Below are 21,619 nucleotides of genomic sequence, written 5' to 3' on the forward strand. Positions count from 1 at the left end.
AAGTAGACCCAAACTTCCAACACCCTTTTGAACAAGGAAGGGGCATCGTCCCATGACCAACTACCAACAAATACCAAATTTTGAGATGAAAACCTCAGCTTTTCAACTTGACAAAAAAGCACTCATTTGATTCTGAGCCAAACAAGCAAAGACATAGGAATATATAAATGCTATTTCCCAACACTTCATAGTGGAATTTCCAATTAGCCTTTACAGGGCATTACACCTCAAGTTCAGCAAAAAGTAACAGGGCAATCCAACCACCAGTATACCTTATACTCCAAATGCGGTGAGGTTTTCTGCTCACAACAGATTATAACGATGAATATTTAACAATAAATCTCTTTCACATCCCTTAAGACTCATCTCCATAAAAGATCCTCAGCCCTTCTAACAACTCAAATTGGAAATTAGAAACTAGTTCTAGAGCACCAATATTAACGGCATCAACTTTAATTTGAACCAAAAAAATAAGTTCAGCTCATAACTCATCAAAGCATGCTCCTAAAAATTACCATGCGGTAACCAAAAACAACCCCTCAATGGTAGACGGAAACTCAGGTAAGAATTCACAAATGATACCTATTTCATCTAGTGATGCAAATACAAAAAAGACATCTGGATGAACGTCAAGATGTTACTGTTTTGACCAGCCTACTGAAGTTAGAACTGAAACATTACAAGTCAAAGTGAAAACTGAGAGGTTTGACGCAAAAGGCTTAACCTTCCAGGTAAAGTTTGAATATACTATGATTTTGACAGGGCTACCTAATAATAAGATTATTCTGGTCAAGAAATCATAGTTACCAAGAACTATGGGTCTGATTTCACAGTAAATATTCAAGAATATTCAAGCAGGAAAGATATTTATAAAGATACAAAAACAATAACTATTGTGCACCCTTAAGATCATCCGTTATTCCTCAAATTTGTTCAAGAATCTTGCCTGGTCTCCCCACTGCTTGCTATGCCATCATCTAGACCATTTAATTTTGCAGGAGGTTGATCCGAACAAGCCTTCAGCACTGCTTCATTCTGTGAAAATTATTCGTGAGTACAACACAGTTATGTGTGTCAACAAATTCAGATACAGATATAAAGGTTACAATCATTCAGACTACCCAATTCAATATGAACAAAACGGCACCAAACATCCAAATTCTATAACTACATGCACCACAGACTCCACATAGCATAACACTTGTATTTGTAGAAAATAAAACAGTACATGCAAACAAGCATTCAAGGCAGCGGCTGCTGGGTTGTTTTTATTGGTAGCATTGTACCATCAAGAAAATCTGCCAAATTCTGACAAAAGGGACATTTCCAGAATACAATAGCAATTGACTGTCAGCAACCACCAACTGTAACCAAGCAACGTATACATTTGCAGTTTAAATTATGGCCAACCTAAATAAGCAAATGATTAAAGACAATACTGTTAACTTAAATAGCAGCAATTCAGATGACTATACACTCTACAAAATACTCCTATTGATATTAGCACTCATAGAAGATCCTCCAGTCAAAGAAATTTGCCGTTGAAGTTCTATCTAATTGCATGTTGTTGAGAAATTTCAGGAAAGATTCTTAGAATATGATTGATAATATGTCCTTTTTGGTGGACGCGGAGATGGGGAGAGGTGAAAATTCTACTTAGTTGTAGATACATAGAGTAAGAAAATTTCAAAACCGTGACTGTAAGAAGTGGACAAAGTAAGAGATAGTGCAAATAGGTAGATGAAGTAAGGATGTGAGTGGAAAGGTGTAACTATTGTGGGGTGAGAAGGATAAGATAGTAAAGGAGGTTTGCCAAATTTTAAATAAAGTAGGGAGTATAGGAAAAAAAAAAAAAAAAACACGAACCTAAACTGAAAGTGATTTGAAAAAAAAAAGAAAAAAAAAAGACACTGAAGTAGTACAAGCAAAAACAGTGTAAAGTTGAAAACTTGCCACTAGAAAGTGGTGATCATACCTCTAACAAGCAGATAAGCTACTTATAAAATTCCCTCGAAAAATTACATAGTGAAAGAGTAAACACAAAGTACTCCATAGCACTCCCCTTGTCCGGGAATAATTGACACAGTCAAACATGGCACACATGCCAATACAAATGACCTTAAATATATAAAATTAATTATTAGTAAAAAAATATATAAAGTTGATATTATGAAACTTTATACTAATACCTATTTAACTACATATTTCATGATAAAATTTGCTTTTAGTATGTTACTAAAAACTATGGTCAAAGCTAAAATGTGATTAGTGATAAAAAGTCCAACATGTCAATTATACTGAGACAATGTGAGTAATAGCAGTGAATAACGGTCATCATGAGTGGTGATCTTCTCTCTAACAAGCAGACATTAATTTCAAAAGATCCATGAAACAAATGCATTTGATTGATAAGATTATATATACTGTAATAGCTGTGAAAATAATCAGTAATATTTTAAGACAAAAAATGTATAATAATTATAATAAAAGTGAGCATTAATAACAAAAAATTAAAATGGCAGTAATAGAGAGACTAGGAAAGAAATAGGCATCAAAGCAATTTACTAACACAAGTTCTACTAAGAATTGCCACTAGAGAATAGTTATCATGCTCAAGAGTAATTTAGTTGCACAAAAGCTACAAACAACAGACCCTATTTGCAGAATGGTACAAGAGTCCCAAAATAAGTCACAAATTTGTGTCAAGGGTCATTTTCTTGATTAGATCCAAATGAGCAAGTCGACTTCCTCTAATCATCTTTGGCCTTCTCTTCTCTATTGAAAGCCTTGATATACACTCACAAGTCATGACAGCTCATTGGGCATCATGGTTCCTTCAATTAGCAGTCTAGCATGCTTGATTATTTAAGTCTTGATCCCACCATATGCCAGTTGCCAAATTACTTTCCTTACTTCGTCATATCTAGAACGAGTGTATGACCATGAATACAACAAAACAAAGCAACGTAACAATACAATCTAAAATAGAATCTTATATTTGCTAGGGAACGAAGCAATTAAGTATCCCTGTCTCAATCACTAATAACTTATGCATTTGCATAACAAGCACCATAAAGTCTCTATAATACCTACATGAAACACTTTAACTCTTTAAACTGTCACTCAAACATTTAACGTAAACCATTTCTCAGTGCCCGAACAAGTATGATATGATTGCAGGTCCATCAGGTATCGGACCTGTAAGTCAAGATGCACTTACAAATTTGCAAAATGATTTTTGGTTCATGGAGTGGTCACCAGGGCATAGAACTCGACATCCAGATCAAAAACGAAAATGAGTAAGACAAAGTGGAGTAGAGAGAGTGTTGAAGTGTGACCACTGCCATTGGAAGTCTAGTCTTCCCTTACCTTAACCCCCAAGAAAGATACATTAAAGTCCATGTGTTTTATGGTTAGCAACATGAGTGGACTTAGGTTGTTCAGGCCCATGGGCCATATTATAAATAGGGCTTCGTAGGATAAAGCCATGATATGTGTATAACAAGTGGACTGAAAAGTGGGCAAGATATTTTTATACTAAGGACTCATTTGGTTGCAATGGGAATTAACTTCCCATGGTTATTTCCAATTCATGGAAAATTATTTCCCTCCTCAAATTCTTAGGAAGTTGTTTTAATTTGTTTGGTTAGCATTAGGGAAGTCACAATTCCTAGAAAATTTGAATGACCTAGGGGGAGGTAGGTAAATAAATTCCCACATTGTGTGGGAAATTGAAATTCCTAGGAATTCCTATTTCCTCCCTTTTGCAAATTTTTGGTTAACCAAACAACACTCCATCAACGTATTTCCCAGGAATTTTGAGTGCCTACATGATATTGATGCAACCAAACAAGGTCTAAGATGAAACATTTGTCGTTGCCACTTTGACAGGAAACGTTTTTGCTAATTTACATGTTCCAAATCATTATATGATCCATAGGCCCAAATCCTGCCTATGTAGTTAAACCTAAAGCATATTCGCTTTATGACTTGGGGGGAGGCCACACTTTCAATGCTCACACTCCAGAACTCTCTCTCCTGAATATGACTTAGCCATCGAAGGCTCTGAGGACCAACTAAGGATTTGGAGTACATATATTGCAGGTGCATCTCGATCCAGGTTTGATGGCTCATAGTCATCCAGAAAGTATATGTGGTTCCATACTAGAAAAAACAATGTTACCACTCATTTGCCATGAGTGATCACCTTAACAAACTAGGTCAATGGCAGCAAGGGATATTGGCAATATAGCAGGCTCAGGCCACAAAATTGGTTGCTTTTCTTTTGTCCAAAGTTTACATTCAAGTACAATAAATCTCTTTTACTCCCTTAGAACCCCTCAACTCTAGATTATCGCCCAAAAGTTCAACTTAGATGGAGACTAACATACCAAAACGTTATCGAAAAACATCATGGAACATGACTCGGTGTTTTTCTACTAAAGCTCATACGTACATTTGCGAGGAAAGGACTAAAAGTGGACTTTGATGTATCTAATGTATCCCAGTTTTGAGAAAAATATTGCTTTGTGTTCGTAAGTGATGTTCAAAGGTAACGCTTTGCTTCTATAGTCTCCATTAAAGAATAACTAAAGGTTATGCCCAAGTACCTCCATATACCACTTTGATGAGAAGAATAAAGCAGAGGTAGATAAATAGCAATCTTTAGAACAAAAGAAACAATACAGAATAACACTCACAGGCTAAAGCTAGGCTGAATTATATCAAACAATTCTGTTTATTCTATTGAATCTTGCCAAAGTACTCCAATAATCCAGTTCATCAAGAAACATATCAATATCATATGTTTTATCTCATACTTAACCACTTTTGGTTAGTTCTATTTCTTTTTTCCCTGTTCATGACATAGTATATGTCTTACTCAGCTCCTTGTTCCCACCCAAGGTGTCCAAAAAGGAGTATCATAATTCATACGAAGACCCTCACACTTAGACACTTTGCATTAGAAAACTGGGAATGCCAAATCATCCATCTGATCATTTAAGTGTGAGCTATAACCTAATTATCTTGGAATGCTAGTCATAATCCTAGCGCAGCATGATGGAATTACCTGCAAGTATCTGAAATAAATCCCAAATGGAAACTTGAAAGTAAGCTAAGTCTACTTGAACAGAAAAAAAATGAAAAAGGCCTCTCACATCATGCTACATGTATATATATTCCACACAATTGTGCTCCTACCTATCAAACATGTCTAAACTCCACCAATTAAGTGCCTAGTATTTAAGGCTCTTTATTTTGGGGGCGTATATTATACCTGGGCTCCAGGAGGCGGAGCGATACATTCCATACCTTGCTAAAAAAACCAATCCTTAGTGTTTTCCACAGCATACATGACCAGCAGTTTCTGCATATTCTTCGCGCAACATTAGGGCCTTTGATACAAACACTAGACAATACAAACCTGACAAACTAATCCTAGTAGTTCGTTTCAACCCTATTCCATGACCTCAACTCCAATACTCCACGATAATCATGTCTCCTAGGACTCCAAGAAGCATCTTACATTCCTACTATTAAAAAGTCTTTTCCCCTCATTCTCAGTCCCAGATAAAGCCGATATTGTGTTCATTCCAATTTCTAGGCCATCCCCTCACTTTATTGAGATCCAAGTATAAGACCTTTCCGTTTATTTCAACAGCTGACAGAACAGAAAGAGCCGTTACTATGTTAATTTCCGACTTTAATACTGATTTAAACATCTCACTAGATTGCCCTCTATAGCTTACCAGTCGTAGAACATCAAAACTCGAAAAACTTTGCCAAACTATAGTTTGCTAATAAAGTAAATTGCAACTCCTTGATCGCATCTGCTCTAAAACCCTTCCTATTCAATTAGACATACATTGATCTTGCAATATAGTGTAGAGAAAAACATCTCTAACGAATAAGGTAATAATGGGCAATAACTTATATCATTGACGTGGTCAAGCATTCAAAAATAGGGAAAACTACTCAAATTCGACAACGAAATAAACATCAATTGTTAAATTCAGCAACAATATCATATTAAACTACAGACATTTCTCCCAATGGAATGATAACTACACATTATAAGTTACACAATTATTTAATCCACAATTGAATACGAGCAAAGAGGAATAAAGGGTTTGTAGCTGATAAACCCTAGGACAAAATAGGGTTTAAGGGTATCACAGAAAAGAAGTAAAGCAACATCAATCAATCAATTAAACAACACAAACTCCATCAAAGCATAAGAAATAGGGGAAAGAGAAGAACCTGCCAAACACGACGAAGACGTTTCTTAGCGTTAGCCTTACGAGTAGAAGTGAGTTTGATTCTCTTCCAAAGAAGACCACCAGAATCGTGTTTTTTCACAATCTCCATCATTCTTGTTCCCCAGAAAGCTCCCAATCCTCCCATTTTCTCTCTCTTCTTCCCAGCCCAGTATAGCCCTTGTTTGTAACTCGATCTTCTGGAGAATTTGCAAGTTCGAGTGTTTGTGTTTTAGTAGTGAAGGAAATGGTACACTACACACTCGCATTGAGCGGCATTGCCTCCGTTCTTGTGGAAAAATTAGGGATGCTGATACGGCTAATGAAGGGACGGATACAACTCGCAAGTTAATCGACCTCGGACCCTTGGTTTGGTTGAAATTGACTTGAACCCAAACTCGACTTAAGATATAATAAAAAAATAATTACTCATATTATTTTACTTTATACAGTACAAATTACAATTAGGGGCTCTCCTTTCAAAGACTTGTGCTAATTTGTCACTATGAAAAATTTAGAGAAGTTGAGGACTACAATTATAATTAATGTACATTTTGGTATTTACAAAGTGACCTATTTTAGCCATCCAACTGACTATTCAATTTTCTTCTCGGAAAATATATTGAATTTTCCAAATTACATTTCGTTGTAGTAGGAGTTTAATATTTGTGGCCCGTGTTAAATATTCCAAAGGGGGGTTCCAACTTCCAAGTGCCTTTGATGCAGGCAATAACTAGAAGGTTGTCTCCTTGGACGATTTTTTTTAAAATGCTTTCCTTGATTGCTATTAGAAGATCTTTATGTTGTGCTATTAAGCGGTGTCGTTCCTAGGTTTAAAGTATTTGCCGTTGTTGCCAATTTGCCATGCCATTGTGATCTTTGACGATGATAAACAACGATTGTTTTTATGAGTTGTCGAAGTTGAGTTTGTGGGTACTCAAGGCCCCAAGGGCAAGTATGGACTAATTTATATGGACACATTTAGCTATTAACCTTTATTCGTTATGACCCGAAAACTAACCAACTACAGACCGAATTTGACATCTTTACTAACAATGCATTAGAAAAGGCCGACCCAAATCAAGGCCCAAAGAAAGGAAACCATATTCATTTCAATTGATTCCTCCATTTTTTTTTTGAAGAAATTGATTCCTTCATTTAATTTAATCACATTATAATTATAATTATAATAATATTAATCAAAACATTCCCAGAATCAGCAGTAAGAAGGCGATCTTTCTCCAATTCGTTAATCTTTTACTACCAAGCTCAACGTACGTTGCCATTTCTTTCTTTGATTTCGATGATCACTATTTTATCATCATTTTTTCATGTTTTTTTGGATTCTGCGTTTTTTTAGGCATGTCAGTAAATTTTTCTTAAATTATGGTATTAAACTTTGCAATTTTCATGCAAATAGGTTATACAATATATTAGGTTGTTAATTTTGTTGAATCGTACGTGAATCTTATATAATTTTCTAAATTATATTGTTTGATTTGATTATGTTTATAAGTTTTCGTGTTCGTCTGATTTTGGCGTTAGGTTTTATAATTTAGCAAAATATGATGGGAATTATGAGGCAGAAGTTGGTTTCTGGAAGCTTCTCTCAATCGGTTTGTGGAAATTTTCAATTTTGTGTAATTTTTAATCTTGTAATTTATGTTCATGATTAAATTTGGTGATGAAATGATGGAATTGTTATGAATTGCAGTTGCAGAGGATTAGACCTGCTGTTTTGGGTTTGAGAAGCTATTCATCTTCTGGAAAACAGGTTGTTTTTCTTGTTTTTCAGTAATTTATTTCTATTTTTCAGGTTTTAAGTTTGATTATATGATGTTTTGTATTTATGGAATGAATATTGATTGCTTTTTTTAGTGTTTTATTAGATATTTAGTAATTTAGATACCACCCTACATTCGTCTTCATGGGATTGTTGCTGTCTACCCTTGTTGATATTGCCGTCTTTTCTGATATACATTTGGAAGTTGTGTGAGTTGTATATTTGTTTATGAAATGTGTTTATGTTTTTGGTTTTTATTTGTGTTAAGTTTTAGTGTTACTTTGTATGTTGGATAGAAGTTGTTCTTAGTTCATAATTCTGTTATATGCTAGGTCCGTGTCCTGCTTTTGTTCCTGTTACTTTTGGTTTTATTTTGACTTCAAATTTGTTGGAAATATGTGTAATTTTTCGTTTTGGATTATAGATGACGGTTAGGGATGCCATTAACTCTGCTATGGACGAGGAGATGGATGCTGATCCTAAAGTATTTTTGATGGGTGAAGAGGTAGGTAGAATTTGTTTCGGAAATATTATCCATGGAATCTTTCCTATTATCTTCCGAAGTTTGTTAATTGTACATAATATTATATGCAGGTTGGGGAATATCAAGGTGCCTATAAGGTAAGACTTATCAAAGAGATGAAATAAAGGGTGTTGACATGTCTATAGATTGGAATTTCTATGAGAGAATTGCTAATTGTTACCTTACTCTACATCTCTCCGGTTTGATTCTTGTTTACTTAGATCACCAAAGGATTGCTCGACAAGTATGGTCCCAATAGAGTTGTTGACACACCAATCACAGAGGTTTCCCACTTGCTTCATGCTCTTTAGTCTGACTCTATCTTGTGTGCTTGCACAATGCTAACTTGGGTTTGACCATTCTTTCATCTTTTGTCCTACAGGCTGGTTTCACTGGTATTGGTGTTGGTGCTGCTTTCCATGGCCTGAAGCCTATTGTGGAGTTCATGACTTTTAACTTTGCTATGCAGGTTACAGCCTCTCTTCCTTCCACACTATTTAAAACAAAGTTTCCCAAAATCTATTGAATGTTGTTTTGTAATCCATACTCCATACATCTGTAGCTCTGTACTAAATTAGGAAGGCATCAGATCATTTTGTCAGACATGTAGCACAAGATTCCAGATTTTCAGCATCTTTGTTGTCCGCTTATAAAAAGTCTCTATGCATGGGAAGAAAGGCTGTATAGCATGAATGTTTTGAACTTTTGATTGTACATGGCTTCATGCTAGTTTATAAAGCATGTAACTTTTGTTGTTATTTTTCTTTGTTTCTTTTTGGCTTTAGAATTTAGATTTTAGGAAAATGATGAATGTATTGACTAAAGTCACTAAACTCTATTTATTTTATGGCAGGCAATTGACCACATAATAAACTCTGCTGCAAAAACATGCTACATGTCTGCAGGCTCGATCACTGTTCCCATTGTTTTTAGGGGTCCTAATGGCGCTGCTGCAGGAGTTGGTGCCCAGCATTCCCAGGCATGTTTTGTCAACTCTTCCTCTTTTTATCCTGTTTTACTTTAAGTTGGAAGTAAATCATTACTTACAGGAAGTCAGTGGGAGTGATGTTGTTAACTCCTCTTAACTTCCAGCCATATATGTGATGTCTTTAAAATTTTGTGCAGTGTTATGCACCATGGTATGGCTCTTGTCCTGGATTGAAGGTGCTGTCTCCATACTCAGCTGAGGATGCTCGGGGATTGTTAAAGGCAGCCATTAGGGATCCCGATCCAGTTGTTTTTCTGGAGAATGAGATACTGTAAGTAGATCATATCTCTCTGCTGTGTTCGTGTGAGCTTTCAGTGGTTGATCTAGTTTCTTACCTTATATGTCTAGATATGGAGAGTCATTTCCGATTTCTGATGAAGTTGTGGATCCCAACTTTACTCTCCCTATTGGAAAGGCCAAGGTATCATCCTTAATCTAGATTATTGAAATTTTTTGTTCAACATGTTGCATCATTTCACTTCTTGTAAGTATCTCTGAATAAGATGCATTACTGCTCCTTTTCTCACCTATAGATTGAAAGGGAAGGGAAGGATGTGACAATAACAGCATTCTCAAAGATGGTGGGTTTTTCTCTCAAGGTTAGTGAAGAATATTTCTTCATCCCCTTTTTTGTGAACATGTACGATGGTGAATGGTCTGCTTGTCTTTTTGCTTAAATTTAACACTTGTTATATGTTGCATAATGTTGCTGGAGATCCTTAGCATGTATTGCCCAAAACTTGTATAAATGCGTCTTGTTTAAGATGGATATTGTCATCTAAATATTCTATCTCCGTCCCTTCACTAATGTCCAGGCAGCTGAGATACTGGAAAAAGAAGGAATAAGTGCTGAGGTAAACATCCTTATCACATTTGATCTTGATTGAACATGTTTTTAAGTAAAAAACATGATGATTTTATTATTTTTCAGGTCATTAATTTACGATCAATTCGGCCTCTGGATAGAGCATTGATTAATGATTCTGTCAGGAAAACAAACAGATTGATAACTGTTGAAGAAGGGTTCCCACAGCATGGTGTTGGAGCTGAAATCTGGTTTGTTCTTTTCTCATGACATGATTAGGATGTTTTCTTAAATTTCATGGTGTTACTGGATAGTTGTGTCAGTCATCATTCAACTAGGATAACCACATTTCGACCTGGTGTGTGCTACTTTGTCTGTAAATGCTGTAGTCTTTGGGGTAGACAGCGTGAGTATTTTGCTGATTGCATCAGCTAGCAGCAAGGAATCTCTAATTCTTAAATACTTCGTACTACTTTATTGCTCATTACTTGTCAAATACCAAGATCTCACCATCATGAATCTTTTCTGTTTTATTCTCCTGATGTTTGGTCTGGGTATTGGAGAGGGATTTAGAGGAATCGTGAGGAACATGCATTCTTTGTAATCCGAATAGCTTGTAAACTTATGCTTCTATACCAATGTGCTTTAAAACTTAATATCTTACAACATGTTATCCTATTATCTAGATAAAACTAACTATGAAACATACCAAGGTGTTTGTAGGAAAGCTTGGAGTAGTTGGACTCCCCAAATTCCTCATAGGGTGAGGTTGATAGTGTATGGTGGAACACTGGACGTAATAATTTAATGAATGGAAAATTACCCTTCCTTCCTTTTGTCCTTTCATAAAATAAAAAAAACTCAACAAATGACAAATTCATTTTACTGCTTTTAGTTACTCATGCTGTTCTCATAAACGAGTCGTAAGCTTCCTGCCTTCCAGATGTGACTAGAAGTGGAGCAGTCTCTAAGGAGATGCTCAACATTGTTTCCTTTTTCCCCATTCCCAGAGCAGATCCACCACTTTCAATTGGAATACCTTTCACATTAGCTATTAATCCATCTACACAATCTAGCTCTTAAAATCCTATTTCGTTAGAGTTCGCTAATGCTCTCTGATGCCTGAAGTGCCTGATAGTGATAATTGATAATTAAATTAGACCGAGTAATGTCCAATTGACCATTCTTAGGTCAAACCAAGCTCTATAAGAGTCCTGTTTGCAGTTAGGAATAGAAGTTGGTATTACCTTGAAATCTGGTTTTGGTCAATTCAATTTATTCATAAACCCTTGAAATTTCTTACTTCTAATGCAAGTTGTTCTATCATCTTGTTGATGAATTCACTTTTCAAGATGGCCCTTCTAATGCAAGTTGTTCTATCATCTTGTTGATGAATTTAATTTGGAGGGATGAATACTGCAGAATCTGTAAATCAAATCAAATAGTATGGCTAATGTGAGCTGTAAATGCTAGAAAGGGTTTAGGTCTAAAATGCTGCCAGAGACACAGCTACAATCTCAAGACAAACATCCCTGATTAAGAGAATACTTTAGGCCTTTCAGAAAATAAGCATTATTAAAACAGCAACATCCAACGTGCTAGGAATGCCTGCTGTCTGCTAGACTCTACTATAACACCACATTGCAAATAATCTGACCAACTTATTTCATAATCAATTAGTAATACTGATGCTGAATAAGACTATAGAGAAGAACTACAGAACCAAGTGTGTCGATGAGATATCACATCTGATTTCATTAATTTTCTTCCCTTTCACATTTCACACGTGGTTTCTAGGGAAAATACTAAGACTAATCTGCTTACAGCTTACCTGAATATATTAAGGCTGATGTGAGCTTTCTGTTTCTCTTGATCTTTTGAGTTGCTTGATTTGCTACACCTGCTCACAGTCTTTGATGCTCTTGACAGTACATCTGTTATTGAGGATAGCTTTGATTATCTTGATGCACCTATTGAGAGGATTGCTGGGGCCGACGTACCAATGCCTTATGCACCCAACCTTGAGAAAATGGCTCTACCACAGGTTGTTACTGTTTATCATGTTTGTGTGAATGCATATTGCTTTCAGATTTTTATATATGAATATCTGTTAGTCATTTCAAAAATATTACTTGAGTTCCTTGGTTGAGTTCTTTTGTTACTTTGCTGATTGGATACACCAGATTGAAGATATCGTACGTGCTGCAAAGCGGGCATGTTATAGAGCAGTACCAATGGCAGCAGCAGCATAAGCTTTATTATACCTTTCATGTACCTTTGACTCTTTGAGGTAGTTTCCTTGTTTTTGATGGTACACTTTTTTTTTTTTTTTTTTTTTTTTATGTAATGCATGAGTTATTTTTTTTGTTATTATTAAATTGCATGAGTACACTTTTTTTTTTTTATTCTGAAGTTTAGCTATGCTTATACATTTATTTATATATTTTGAGGAATTTTTTTTTATTTTGCTAAAATGCTAAATATTAAAATTTATTATCTTTCTCAAATTTGTAAGTAACTTAACTTCAGAAAGTAAATTTATTTCATTTAAAAAGAAATATTGATGCAAATTATATAAAATAATACTGTAATACATTGGAAGTTAAGATTTTCATCCTTATCTTTGAAAAACCAAATATCAATCAAATTGCAAATAAAGTCGATGAGATATTGTTATCTCAATATGTTTTTAGTATGCTGATTTATGTTGCATGGGTTTTTTTACAGGGAATTGTTAAACAATAAACCGTTTCATGTATGCAATGGGACGGGAGTACAATGTGAATAGCCTCTAATTTGTGAGGGTTATGTCAATTGAGCCGTATATTAGATGCTACTTAGAGCCACATTTGTAGTTTAGATTGCAGAGATTTTGTTATCTATCTTCTGCAGTATTACTTCCTGTATGATGACAGAGTGACAATATTTTCTGGTGATGGCTCAAATACGGTTCAGTTTGATTTTTCTTTGGAATAAGTTTGAAGTGCGGGAGATGAACAATTCTTTATTATGAGCTTGTTTTGAGGAAATTCTTTGTTGTAATGTATGCATTTTCTCAGCGCTTTACTTTGTAGAATTATGTCCTTAGCATTGTTGGTTGTGCAATTCAAGTCTTTTTGTACTGGATTTATGTTGTTGTTTTTGTCCGAAACTTTCTTGATACGTATGTCACTCTCTCTAGTAAGGTAAGTCTCCATGAAAGCTGACCTTGAGATATTGAGTTCAAACACCCCCCCCCCCCCCCCCCACACACACACACACACACCACCACACACACACACCTCTCTCAAAGGGGCTGATCTACGGCTGATCTTGGGGAATGACTTGAACAGAATGTAAATCCATTTTGATGATCTTACATTAACCATACCTAAATTTTCAAATTAAGTGTAAAGTTTGATCTTGTGTAAGTTGTATTCTATCAATGGTATATAACACTGGAAAAATAGGCTCTTTTTTGGGGTACATACACTACATAGTAATATTTTACGTGAGGTCGTGTTTTGACATGATTTATCAATATATTAAGACCCGTAGCATTTTTTTTTATTTTTTTTATTTTTTTGTTTACAAAGAGCATAGCGTTTATACAGTATTATTATTGTTGCAAGTATACTATAGGAATTTCTTGTGTTGGAATAAATATCCAGTACCACAATCATGCTTGTTTAAATGTGATTTAGCTTAAAACATGATAACTTATGGTACTTAATAATTGATTATAATATTTTCGTAATCCATAAGATTAGAAAGTGGGAACGAAGTTGGTAGGTCATAGAATCCATGTGAAAGCAGTTGGCAAATACTTAGGAAAAAAACAAATTTTTCATATAAAGTTGAGTGGTACTTCTGTGTTCTGTTATAAATGGGTTAAGTCAAATCCTCTATGTTTGCCTGGTTGGAACATTGTATGTAATGTAACAGACACGTCTTTTTAGACCATGAATTATCAAAAATGTAATCTCCTTTTTAATCCCTTTAACCTATGTTTCTTCTTTTCTTTTTTTCCCCAAAAATTTAATCTCCTTTTTAATCCCTTTTAACCAATGTTTCTCTTCTTTATTTTTCCTTTTTTTTTCCCCTATCATTATAATTTTATCAAAAGCTGTGTTAATGAGGTACCTCTGTTCTTATCTCACTTGCTCATGATGCAAAACGATCAACTATGATTACTAGAAACACTTTTGGAAACCTTTTGCAATAACATTGCAAAAAGACAACAGAAATTTTGTGGGGTTACTCTATAGTTGTAAATCTTGTCATTGTAACAATGTTATCAAGTCTTCACCTTACACCCTTTGCTATTTGAATGTGTTGCTCTTTAATTAGTCTATTAGAGTAAATTATTATTGCCCTAGCCCCTTATAACTTTATAAGTAAGGTGTTCTTCATGATTATATCACAATAACATTTGTAATAGTTGTCTTATATCTATCCTGTGGCCTTTACTTTGAGGGGTAAACGAATAATTTTGCACAATTGTCTGAAAATATACTTCTTCCGCTTCAAAGTCTATTATTCATTTGCGTTTGACACACAAATTAAAGATGAAGTATAGAGTATATAAAATGAGACTTCTATATGAAGTATAGATAAGGAGAATGATTTTATCAAGCTGGAACCTCTCATAGGTCAACTCGGCTCGGATTAGCAGGCCAGACCCTTTAGGAGTGGGAAGGGAGAAAGGTAAGTAATCCCCACCCCAAAGCCTCTAATATGGTTTGATATAGGTTATGAGTTATCACTGGACTAAATTTTGCTTGGTATTATACTTCGGAAGCCAAGGGAATATCGAGTTTACAAACTAGGTATTATATCTAAATGGACTAATATAATTTTTAAATCAATAATCGTTTAGTGGATTAGCTGTTAGCTAGCATATCTTAAATCACATCCTTCATCATTTTCCTTTAGGAAAAACAAAAGGTTAGAGAGTAATAATACTATTGGACTGCTTTGACTTTCCTTTTTGTCTTCTGTTTTATAAACCTCAAATTTTCAAATCGTGCCAAGTTCTAGTACATGTCACCGGGTACTTCATTTGAATCATTGTTTGTGGGAAAAACTGTTACACGCTCGATAGCTACTTCTATTTGAATACTAATCACTAAAAGTTGATTTCTTTGTTTTAGCTTTTTGGTAGAAGAGAATTGAAAAAAAGGGATGGGAGGAGGAATTGTCAAATGATTTAGTTGTTTATGGTGATGGGGACATACTAAGGGTCTCTTCTGACTTACTGAAATGAGCTGAATTAAACTGAACTGACTGAAGCCGAACTGAAGTGATTGGAGCTGAATTGAACTGAATTGAAATTAAGCTGAAGAGAACAGGTCCTAAGTTAATATGACAACAAGTACTTTACAATTAAGCCTTTGAACCTTCATAGGTAATCTTGTTAGTATTTGTCGATGCAATCATGGAATTGATATGAGTAGTTTTTGCTCATTATTGAGTAAATAGCTTTGACAAGAAATTATTTTACCTCTCTTTCTGGTAACGATTTACCTTATTTTCTCATAGGTTGACCATTGGTAATGTTCAAACTTAATTTTATTTTACTCGTTGTCAACTTAAAATTTACATCCTTTTTTATTATTGGAATTGGAAGTACCTAAAGAAGAATTTCATTCTGTACATAGGTTTATCAAATGTACTCGTATTACTTCATACTTTGAAGATTTTTGCAATAGTTGACAATTTTAAAATTTTTAAGTGTTGTGTACTGTTGACATAATTCTTATCATGCACCCAAAATCATAATGCTGAAATATTATATTCTTGATCAAAACAAACGGCCGGCAAACATAATATTTTCCTTTTCTTTTCTAGGTGCAATTAACCAGGCAACTAACAAAATTTCATTTGTAAAATAGCTATCACGGAGACTTAAATTTGTCAAAGGTTTTAAATCGAATAATTCTTTATTGTTGAATAATACTCAATATTTCACTCAATATTCCACAATCATGCATTTTAATAACCATATTCGAATAAAAAGTCTCTTCATAAAACAAATTAAAAACACACATCATAAATTTCTTTCGTAACTAATTTTCCTTTATCAGAATCAATTTTATAAGACCATGTTAATTCAATGTCATAAAATGTAATATTCGCGAGTAATTCTTGCTATTCATCACTACGGGTGGTCAAAACTTCGAGTGATAGATTACTACAAAGTAGATTGTTAGGTAATCTCCATTTCTTGAAGGATCCAAATGAAAAGACACACAACAAAAACTTAACAAGAATAGCAAACATAATTGTATAATGGGAGAGAGTCACCTTCATTTAGCCCACATCTTTTGCCACAAATAATGATAAATCAAAGCTTTCTTCTAGGACAGGTAACATTCATAGGGTTTGACTGTTGACTCAACAAAATAATATTTTCTACCAGTCAAAGCCAAATAATGCGGCCTTCTAAACTTGAATGCACTCTTCATCATTTTCGTAAGCAAACATGTAAATTACATTTCTAGTCTTCTTCTTCACGTCTGTCTTTTCCTTCTACCTCCTTTTGTATTGTTTTGGAGGGTACTCATTTTTTTTTTTTTGGCTCAATTCTTCGCCCATACTTGACCGACATTTACTTCTTTAATTTATTCTTTAGGCTAGTTATACCGTCACAATTGATCATGATATCGACTCTTTACTTAACAATTCAGTAAAATAGGTGACGGTCTTAAGAGAAGACGAATCTAATTCCACCAATTAAAAAAAATCTTGACCAACACCATATATGTATACGAACACCTAATATGTATAACTATAAAAACATACAGAGACGTGTGGAGTAAAAGGCAACAAATAATAATTGATCATGTAAAAGTTTTGCATTAACTCTAACAAAATTACTTTTTAAAATCAAAATCAATGAACATATATAATATTACTTCTCTTTACAATATTTTTTTTTGACGGGCCATTATAGTATTTATGATATATATGAATAATATGATACAATGTTATTAAATGGAGTAATTGATAGATAGTAAATAATGCATAGTACTCTCTATAATCCTAGTACTTACCATAATATATGTTGTTTTTTTAAAAAAATAAAATAAAAAATTTAGTGGTGGTAAAAGTGAAAAACATAGTCTAAAACCTCAAAGCAAGACATATAAATAGCGTAAAAACCTTCCTTCAAAAAAAAAAAAAAAGCGTAAAAACCAAAGTGAATTAAAAATTAATAATAATAGTAATACGGTAAGTTTTTTTTTTTTTTTTTTTTTTTTTTTTTTTTTTTTTTTGAGGCAAGTAATACGGTAAGTATAGTACACGATGATCATAGGAAACTTGGAATAACTGGAATTCTCAGCTTGGAAAGGCTACTCTTCTAGTCTCTTTTCAACATTAGTATAATTCAAGTTATCTAGTGTAAAATAGTTAATACCAAAAGGAAAATTATGTCCGAATTCGGGACATCAATATATGGGAGACACATTAGATTACACTGGATAAGGATTAAGGAATCAAAAACCATTATTTTCTAAAAAAATATTAATTAAAAGTACAAAAAAAAATAAATAAAATAAATAAATAAACGACAACAACATTACAATATTAGTATATTACATATACGGAGTACATTAGTACATGCTAGTATGCTACGGAACAAGCAAATTGTAGAAAGTCTTAGTAAAAAAGAGACATAAATATAAGATGTTGAAAACTAAGGTGGGGTCCAAACAATAGAGTCAAAGTCAACACGATCGTTAGAAATAAAATGCGCTCAAAAAAGCTTATGGGCGCTTTTGTTTTTTTTTTTGTTTTTTTTTTTTCCCTTTTTTTTTTATTTTGATTATCATGAAATCATTGTTATAACTTATAATTCTTTTTTTTAGGAAAACTAAGCCAAAAATTATATTAAACTAGATGTAAGCCCGTGCGATGCACGGTTTTTAAATATTTTATTTTTGTATATTTATTTTATTTTTTTTTTGTAATTTCTTAATATTTTTTGTTTTTATTTTCTATTCTATTATTTTAACATTAATTTAAGATAAAATATTTTGTTAAGTTTTAAATTATTCTTATTCAAATTTCACGTATATAGAACTTGAATTTATAAATTGAAATAAATATTATCTCATTCATCGGATAGTTAGATAAAATCATTAAATCAAAATATATTTTTTAATTTCTAAATATTTGTTAAAATAATATAAATCCTAATGTAAAAGATAATATAATAGATAATTTTTGTTTTTTTTCATTATTTAAATCTTAAATTACTATTTTTTTGTTTTCAATTCTCAAATTTCATTTGTTAATTTTTTCTTAAATGGCGACTGAAAATATAAATTCTAAATTAATACATAAATCTAATTTTTCATTGGTCGAAATATTACTTTTGCTTATGTGGCGTGCAATGCACGAATTTTCATATACATTTTGTATATAAATATTTTTTTGGTGATATCTTAATTGTTTTCTTGCATTATAAGTTTTAAAAATTTTGTATGAAAATATCATATCATCAGATATTTACATAAAACCATTAACATCAAATGATAATTTCAATTTTTTAAATATCAAAATATAATTTTTAGTTTTTTAAATAATATAAATCCTAATATCTAAAGATAATTTTTAGTTTTGTAACAAATAAAAATGATAAAATTTAGTGTTCTTAAACAATTAAAATCCTAATAAATTACTATTCGTCGTTTTTACCTACGTGGCAAAAATTTAAAATTTCATTCGTCACTTTTGTTTAGGTGGCGAGTGATTTTTTTAATTCTAAAACAAAATAGAAATCTAATTTTTAATTGGTCGAAAATATACCTTTTCTTACGTGGCGCTCCCAATGCTCTCCAAAAATGCCTACTTTATTTATATATATTAGATTAAGTTCTGCTAGAGTTAATAAATTTTGAGTGAAGGAGTTCATACAAATACGCTGCGCATTATCGTTAGTATCCCATCTAGCAACTAAGGGCCTGTTCTCATTGACTGAACTCAGCTGAACTGAACTGAACTGAACTGAACTGAGCTGAACTGAACTGAACTGAACTGAGTTGAACTGAACTAAACTAAACTGAACTGAACTCAGCTGAACTGAACTGAGCTGAACTGAACTGAACTGAACTGAGTTGAACTGAACTAAACTGAACTGAACTGAACTCAGCTGAACTGAACTGAGCTGAACTGAACTGAACTGAACTGAGTTGAACTGAACTAAACTGAACTGAACTGAACTCAGCTGAACTGAACTGAAATGAATATTTTATAAGAGAAGGTAATTAGGAGCTGAACTGAACTGAACTAAACTGAGCTGAACTGAACTGAACTGAACTGAACTGAACTGAACTGAACTGAACTCAGCTGAACTGAACTGAACTGAATTTCAACGTAAGAGAACAGGCCCTAAGTAGGTAACGGTATTACCGTCTCTTTTCACATGAAAAAAAAAATAAAAAGAGAATATAATTTATAAATCTTATAATCTCGTAACTATTTACCCTTTTTTTTTTGAAAGAAGTCCTAGCGGATACTAATTTTCATTGATTAAAGCCATACGACATCTACAATTGATGATTAACTACAAAAAAATAGATTTTAAAAAATCAAACAAGAAAGAAGAACTAAGAATCCAGATACATAGACATAACAATTCGGCACATTCTCAATTCATTGTCTCATACAACTTTTTAAGTTGATTCGTCAATGCTTCGTATTTTTGAAAGAAGAGATTAAAATTCTTGTGACAATTTTGTATCATGAATCAGAGTAACCAATATCAATCTTAGCCCCACACAACTTGATACTATTCCAAGCGCAGAGAACACCATGTCTTTCGAAGGAGATCGAAAAAACCTTGTATTTTGAAGTAGAAAAACCCTTTCTTTCGAGGAAAACAAGTTCCTTTCGAACGAAAGAACCATTATTATAAGCTATAAACAAACAAAAGGCAAAAAAAACTTAAATTGGGGCTTTTCACCGGCAACATCCGACGGAAGCCCCTCAAAAATTAATAATGGAGGATAGGGTTGAGGAGAGAGGTTAGGGTTTTTTTTTTATTATTATTTTTAACTATTTACAACTTAATAAAACATTTTAATTATTACAGATATACAAATAAATAAATAAATAACACAAATATAGTTATGTCGAAGTTTTGTTTAACTTGATTCACATGGTTTAATAATGTCAAAACTTACGAGATTTTACTAATATGTAACTAGATGAAGCCCGTGCGATGCACGATTTGTTTGATTTTTTTAATTTTTTTTTTTTTGTATTTATGAGCTAAAATTTGTTATATAATTAGATAAAATTCCTAATATTAAAAGATAATATTTAATATTTAATTAATTTAAACTTAAAAATTTCATTCGCCAATTTTGCTTACGTGACATTTGAATTATTTAATTCTAAAAGAAATTAATAATCTCTTATCTAATTGGCTAATACTAAGATTTATAATCCTATATGGCGCGCTGAGAAAATTAGATCCTACGTGGTTCTCTAAAAACTCGATTGGCTACTACTAAGATTTATAATCCTACATGGCGCGTTGAGAAAATTAGATCTTACGTGACTCTCTAAAAACTCGGGAAAAAAAAACTTCCCTTTAAATATATATATTAGATTAAAGATATTTAAAGTATTTTCAATGTTATGCTAATTGTCAAATTAACAAGTAATAATATATGAGACCTCAATTTATTCACCTTTTATAGCCAAATACTCTGGATCTGAACAGTTATTACTAAACGTTCACGCCACGTCATGCTCTTATAATAATAATAAAAATTAAAAAAAAAGCTCTCCACAAGAATTGAACACACAACCTCTAAATCTAAAACTAATTGATTTACCACCAAGCTAAGTTATTTTTTATTTATTATTTTGAATACAAAATATTAATACAATGTAACAAATGACAATTCAATATGAACAACAAATTTACTTACAAGAAAATTAATTTATAAATTACAATGTATATTAATGACCAACCCTATGTAATAACCCGTGGCATCACCCGGGCCCAAAAACTAGTTCCTAATTACAACTATTGTAAATGCTCTAATAGTTAAAGATTGATTGACAACGTACACCAATAAACACACAAGAACAGAAATAAGAAACAAAGAGGGTGTCATTTTACCCCAAAATTATAATACTATAAGTCACATATATGAAAAATATGATAACTTTTTACAATAACATATGCGTATCCCAATTTCTTGTTTAACGTCCTCATATATGTCACATTCCTTTCAATAATTATGGCTTTGAAACTAGAAAACTA

At 32.9% G+C, this 21,619-nt stretch overlaps 2 protein-coding genes across 2 annotated transcripts; one reads left to right on the plus strand and one right to left on the minus strand.

The window, feature by feature from the left end:
* Positions 1 to 684: 684 nt before the first annotated feature.
* LOC145602171 (uncharacterized) lies at positions 685 to 6,570 on the minus strand. Its single transcript, XM_081658337.1, has 2 exons — positions 6,262 to 6,570; positions 685 to 1,035 (listed from the first exon to the last, which is right to left on the minus strand). Exons 1-2 carry the CDS (start codon positions 6,403 to 6,405, stop codon positions 934 to 936), a joined length of 246 nt encoding a protein of 81 aa, XP_081514463.1. The 5' UTR covers positions 6,406 to 6,570; the 3' UTR covers positions 685 to 933.
* Positions 6,571 to 7,455: 885 nt separating this feature from the next.
* Positions 7,456 to 13,477, plus strand: LOC145601526 (pyruvate dehydrogenase E1 component subunit beta-1, mitochondrial-like). The gene is made up of 16 exons (XM_081657559.1): positions 7,456 to 7,531; positions 7,803 to 7,873; positions 7,972 to 8,031; positions 8,465 to 8,545; positions 8,635 to 8,661; positions 8,785 to 8,847; positions 8,946 to 9,032; positions 9,417 to 9,542; positions 9,689 to 9,822; positions 9,900 to 9,972; positions 10,085 to 10,150; positions 10,367 to 10,405; positions 10,483 to 10,607; positions 12,286 to 12,400; positions 12,540 to 12,646; positions 13,084 to 13,477. Exons 2-15 carry the CDS (start codon positions 7,823 to 7,825, stop codon positions 12,606 to 12,608), a joined length of 1,116 nt encoding a protein of 371 aa, XP_081513685.1. The 5' UTR covers positions 7,456 to 7,531; positions 7,803 to 7,822; the 3' UTR covers positions 12,609 to 12,646; positions 13,084 to 13,477.
* The last annotated feature ends 8,142 nt before the right edge of the window (positions 13,478 to 21,619 follow it).

The sequence above is a fragment of the Chenopodium album genome, chromosome 21, assembly GCF_948465745.1.
Source record: "Chenopodium album chromosome 21, dcCheAlbu1.1, whole genome shotgun sequence".
In the NCBI taxonomy this organism is placed as follows: domain Eukaryota; kingdom Viridiplantae; phylum Streptophyta; class Magnoliopsida; order Caryophyllales; family Amaranthaceae; genus Chenopodium; species Chenopodium album.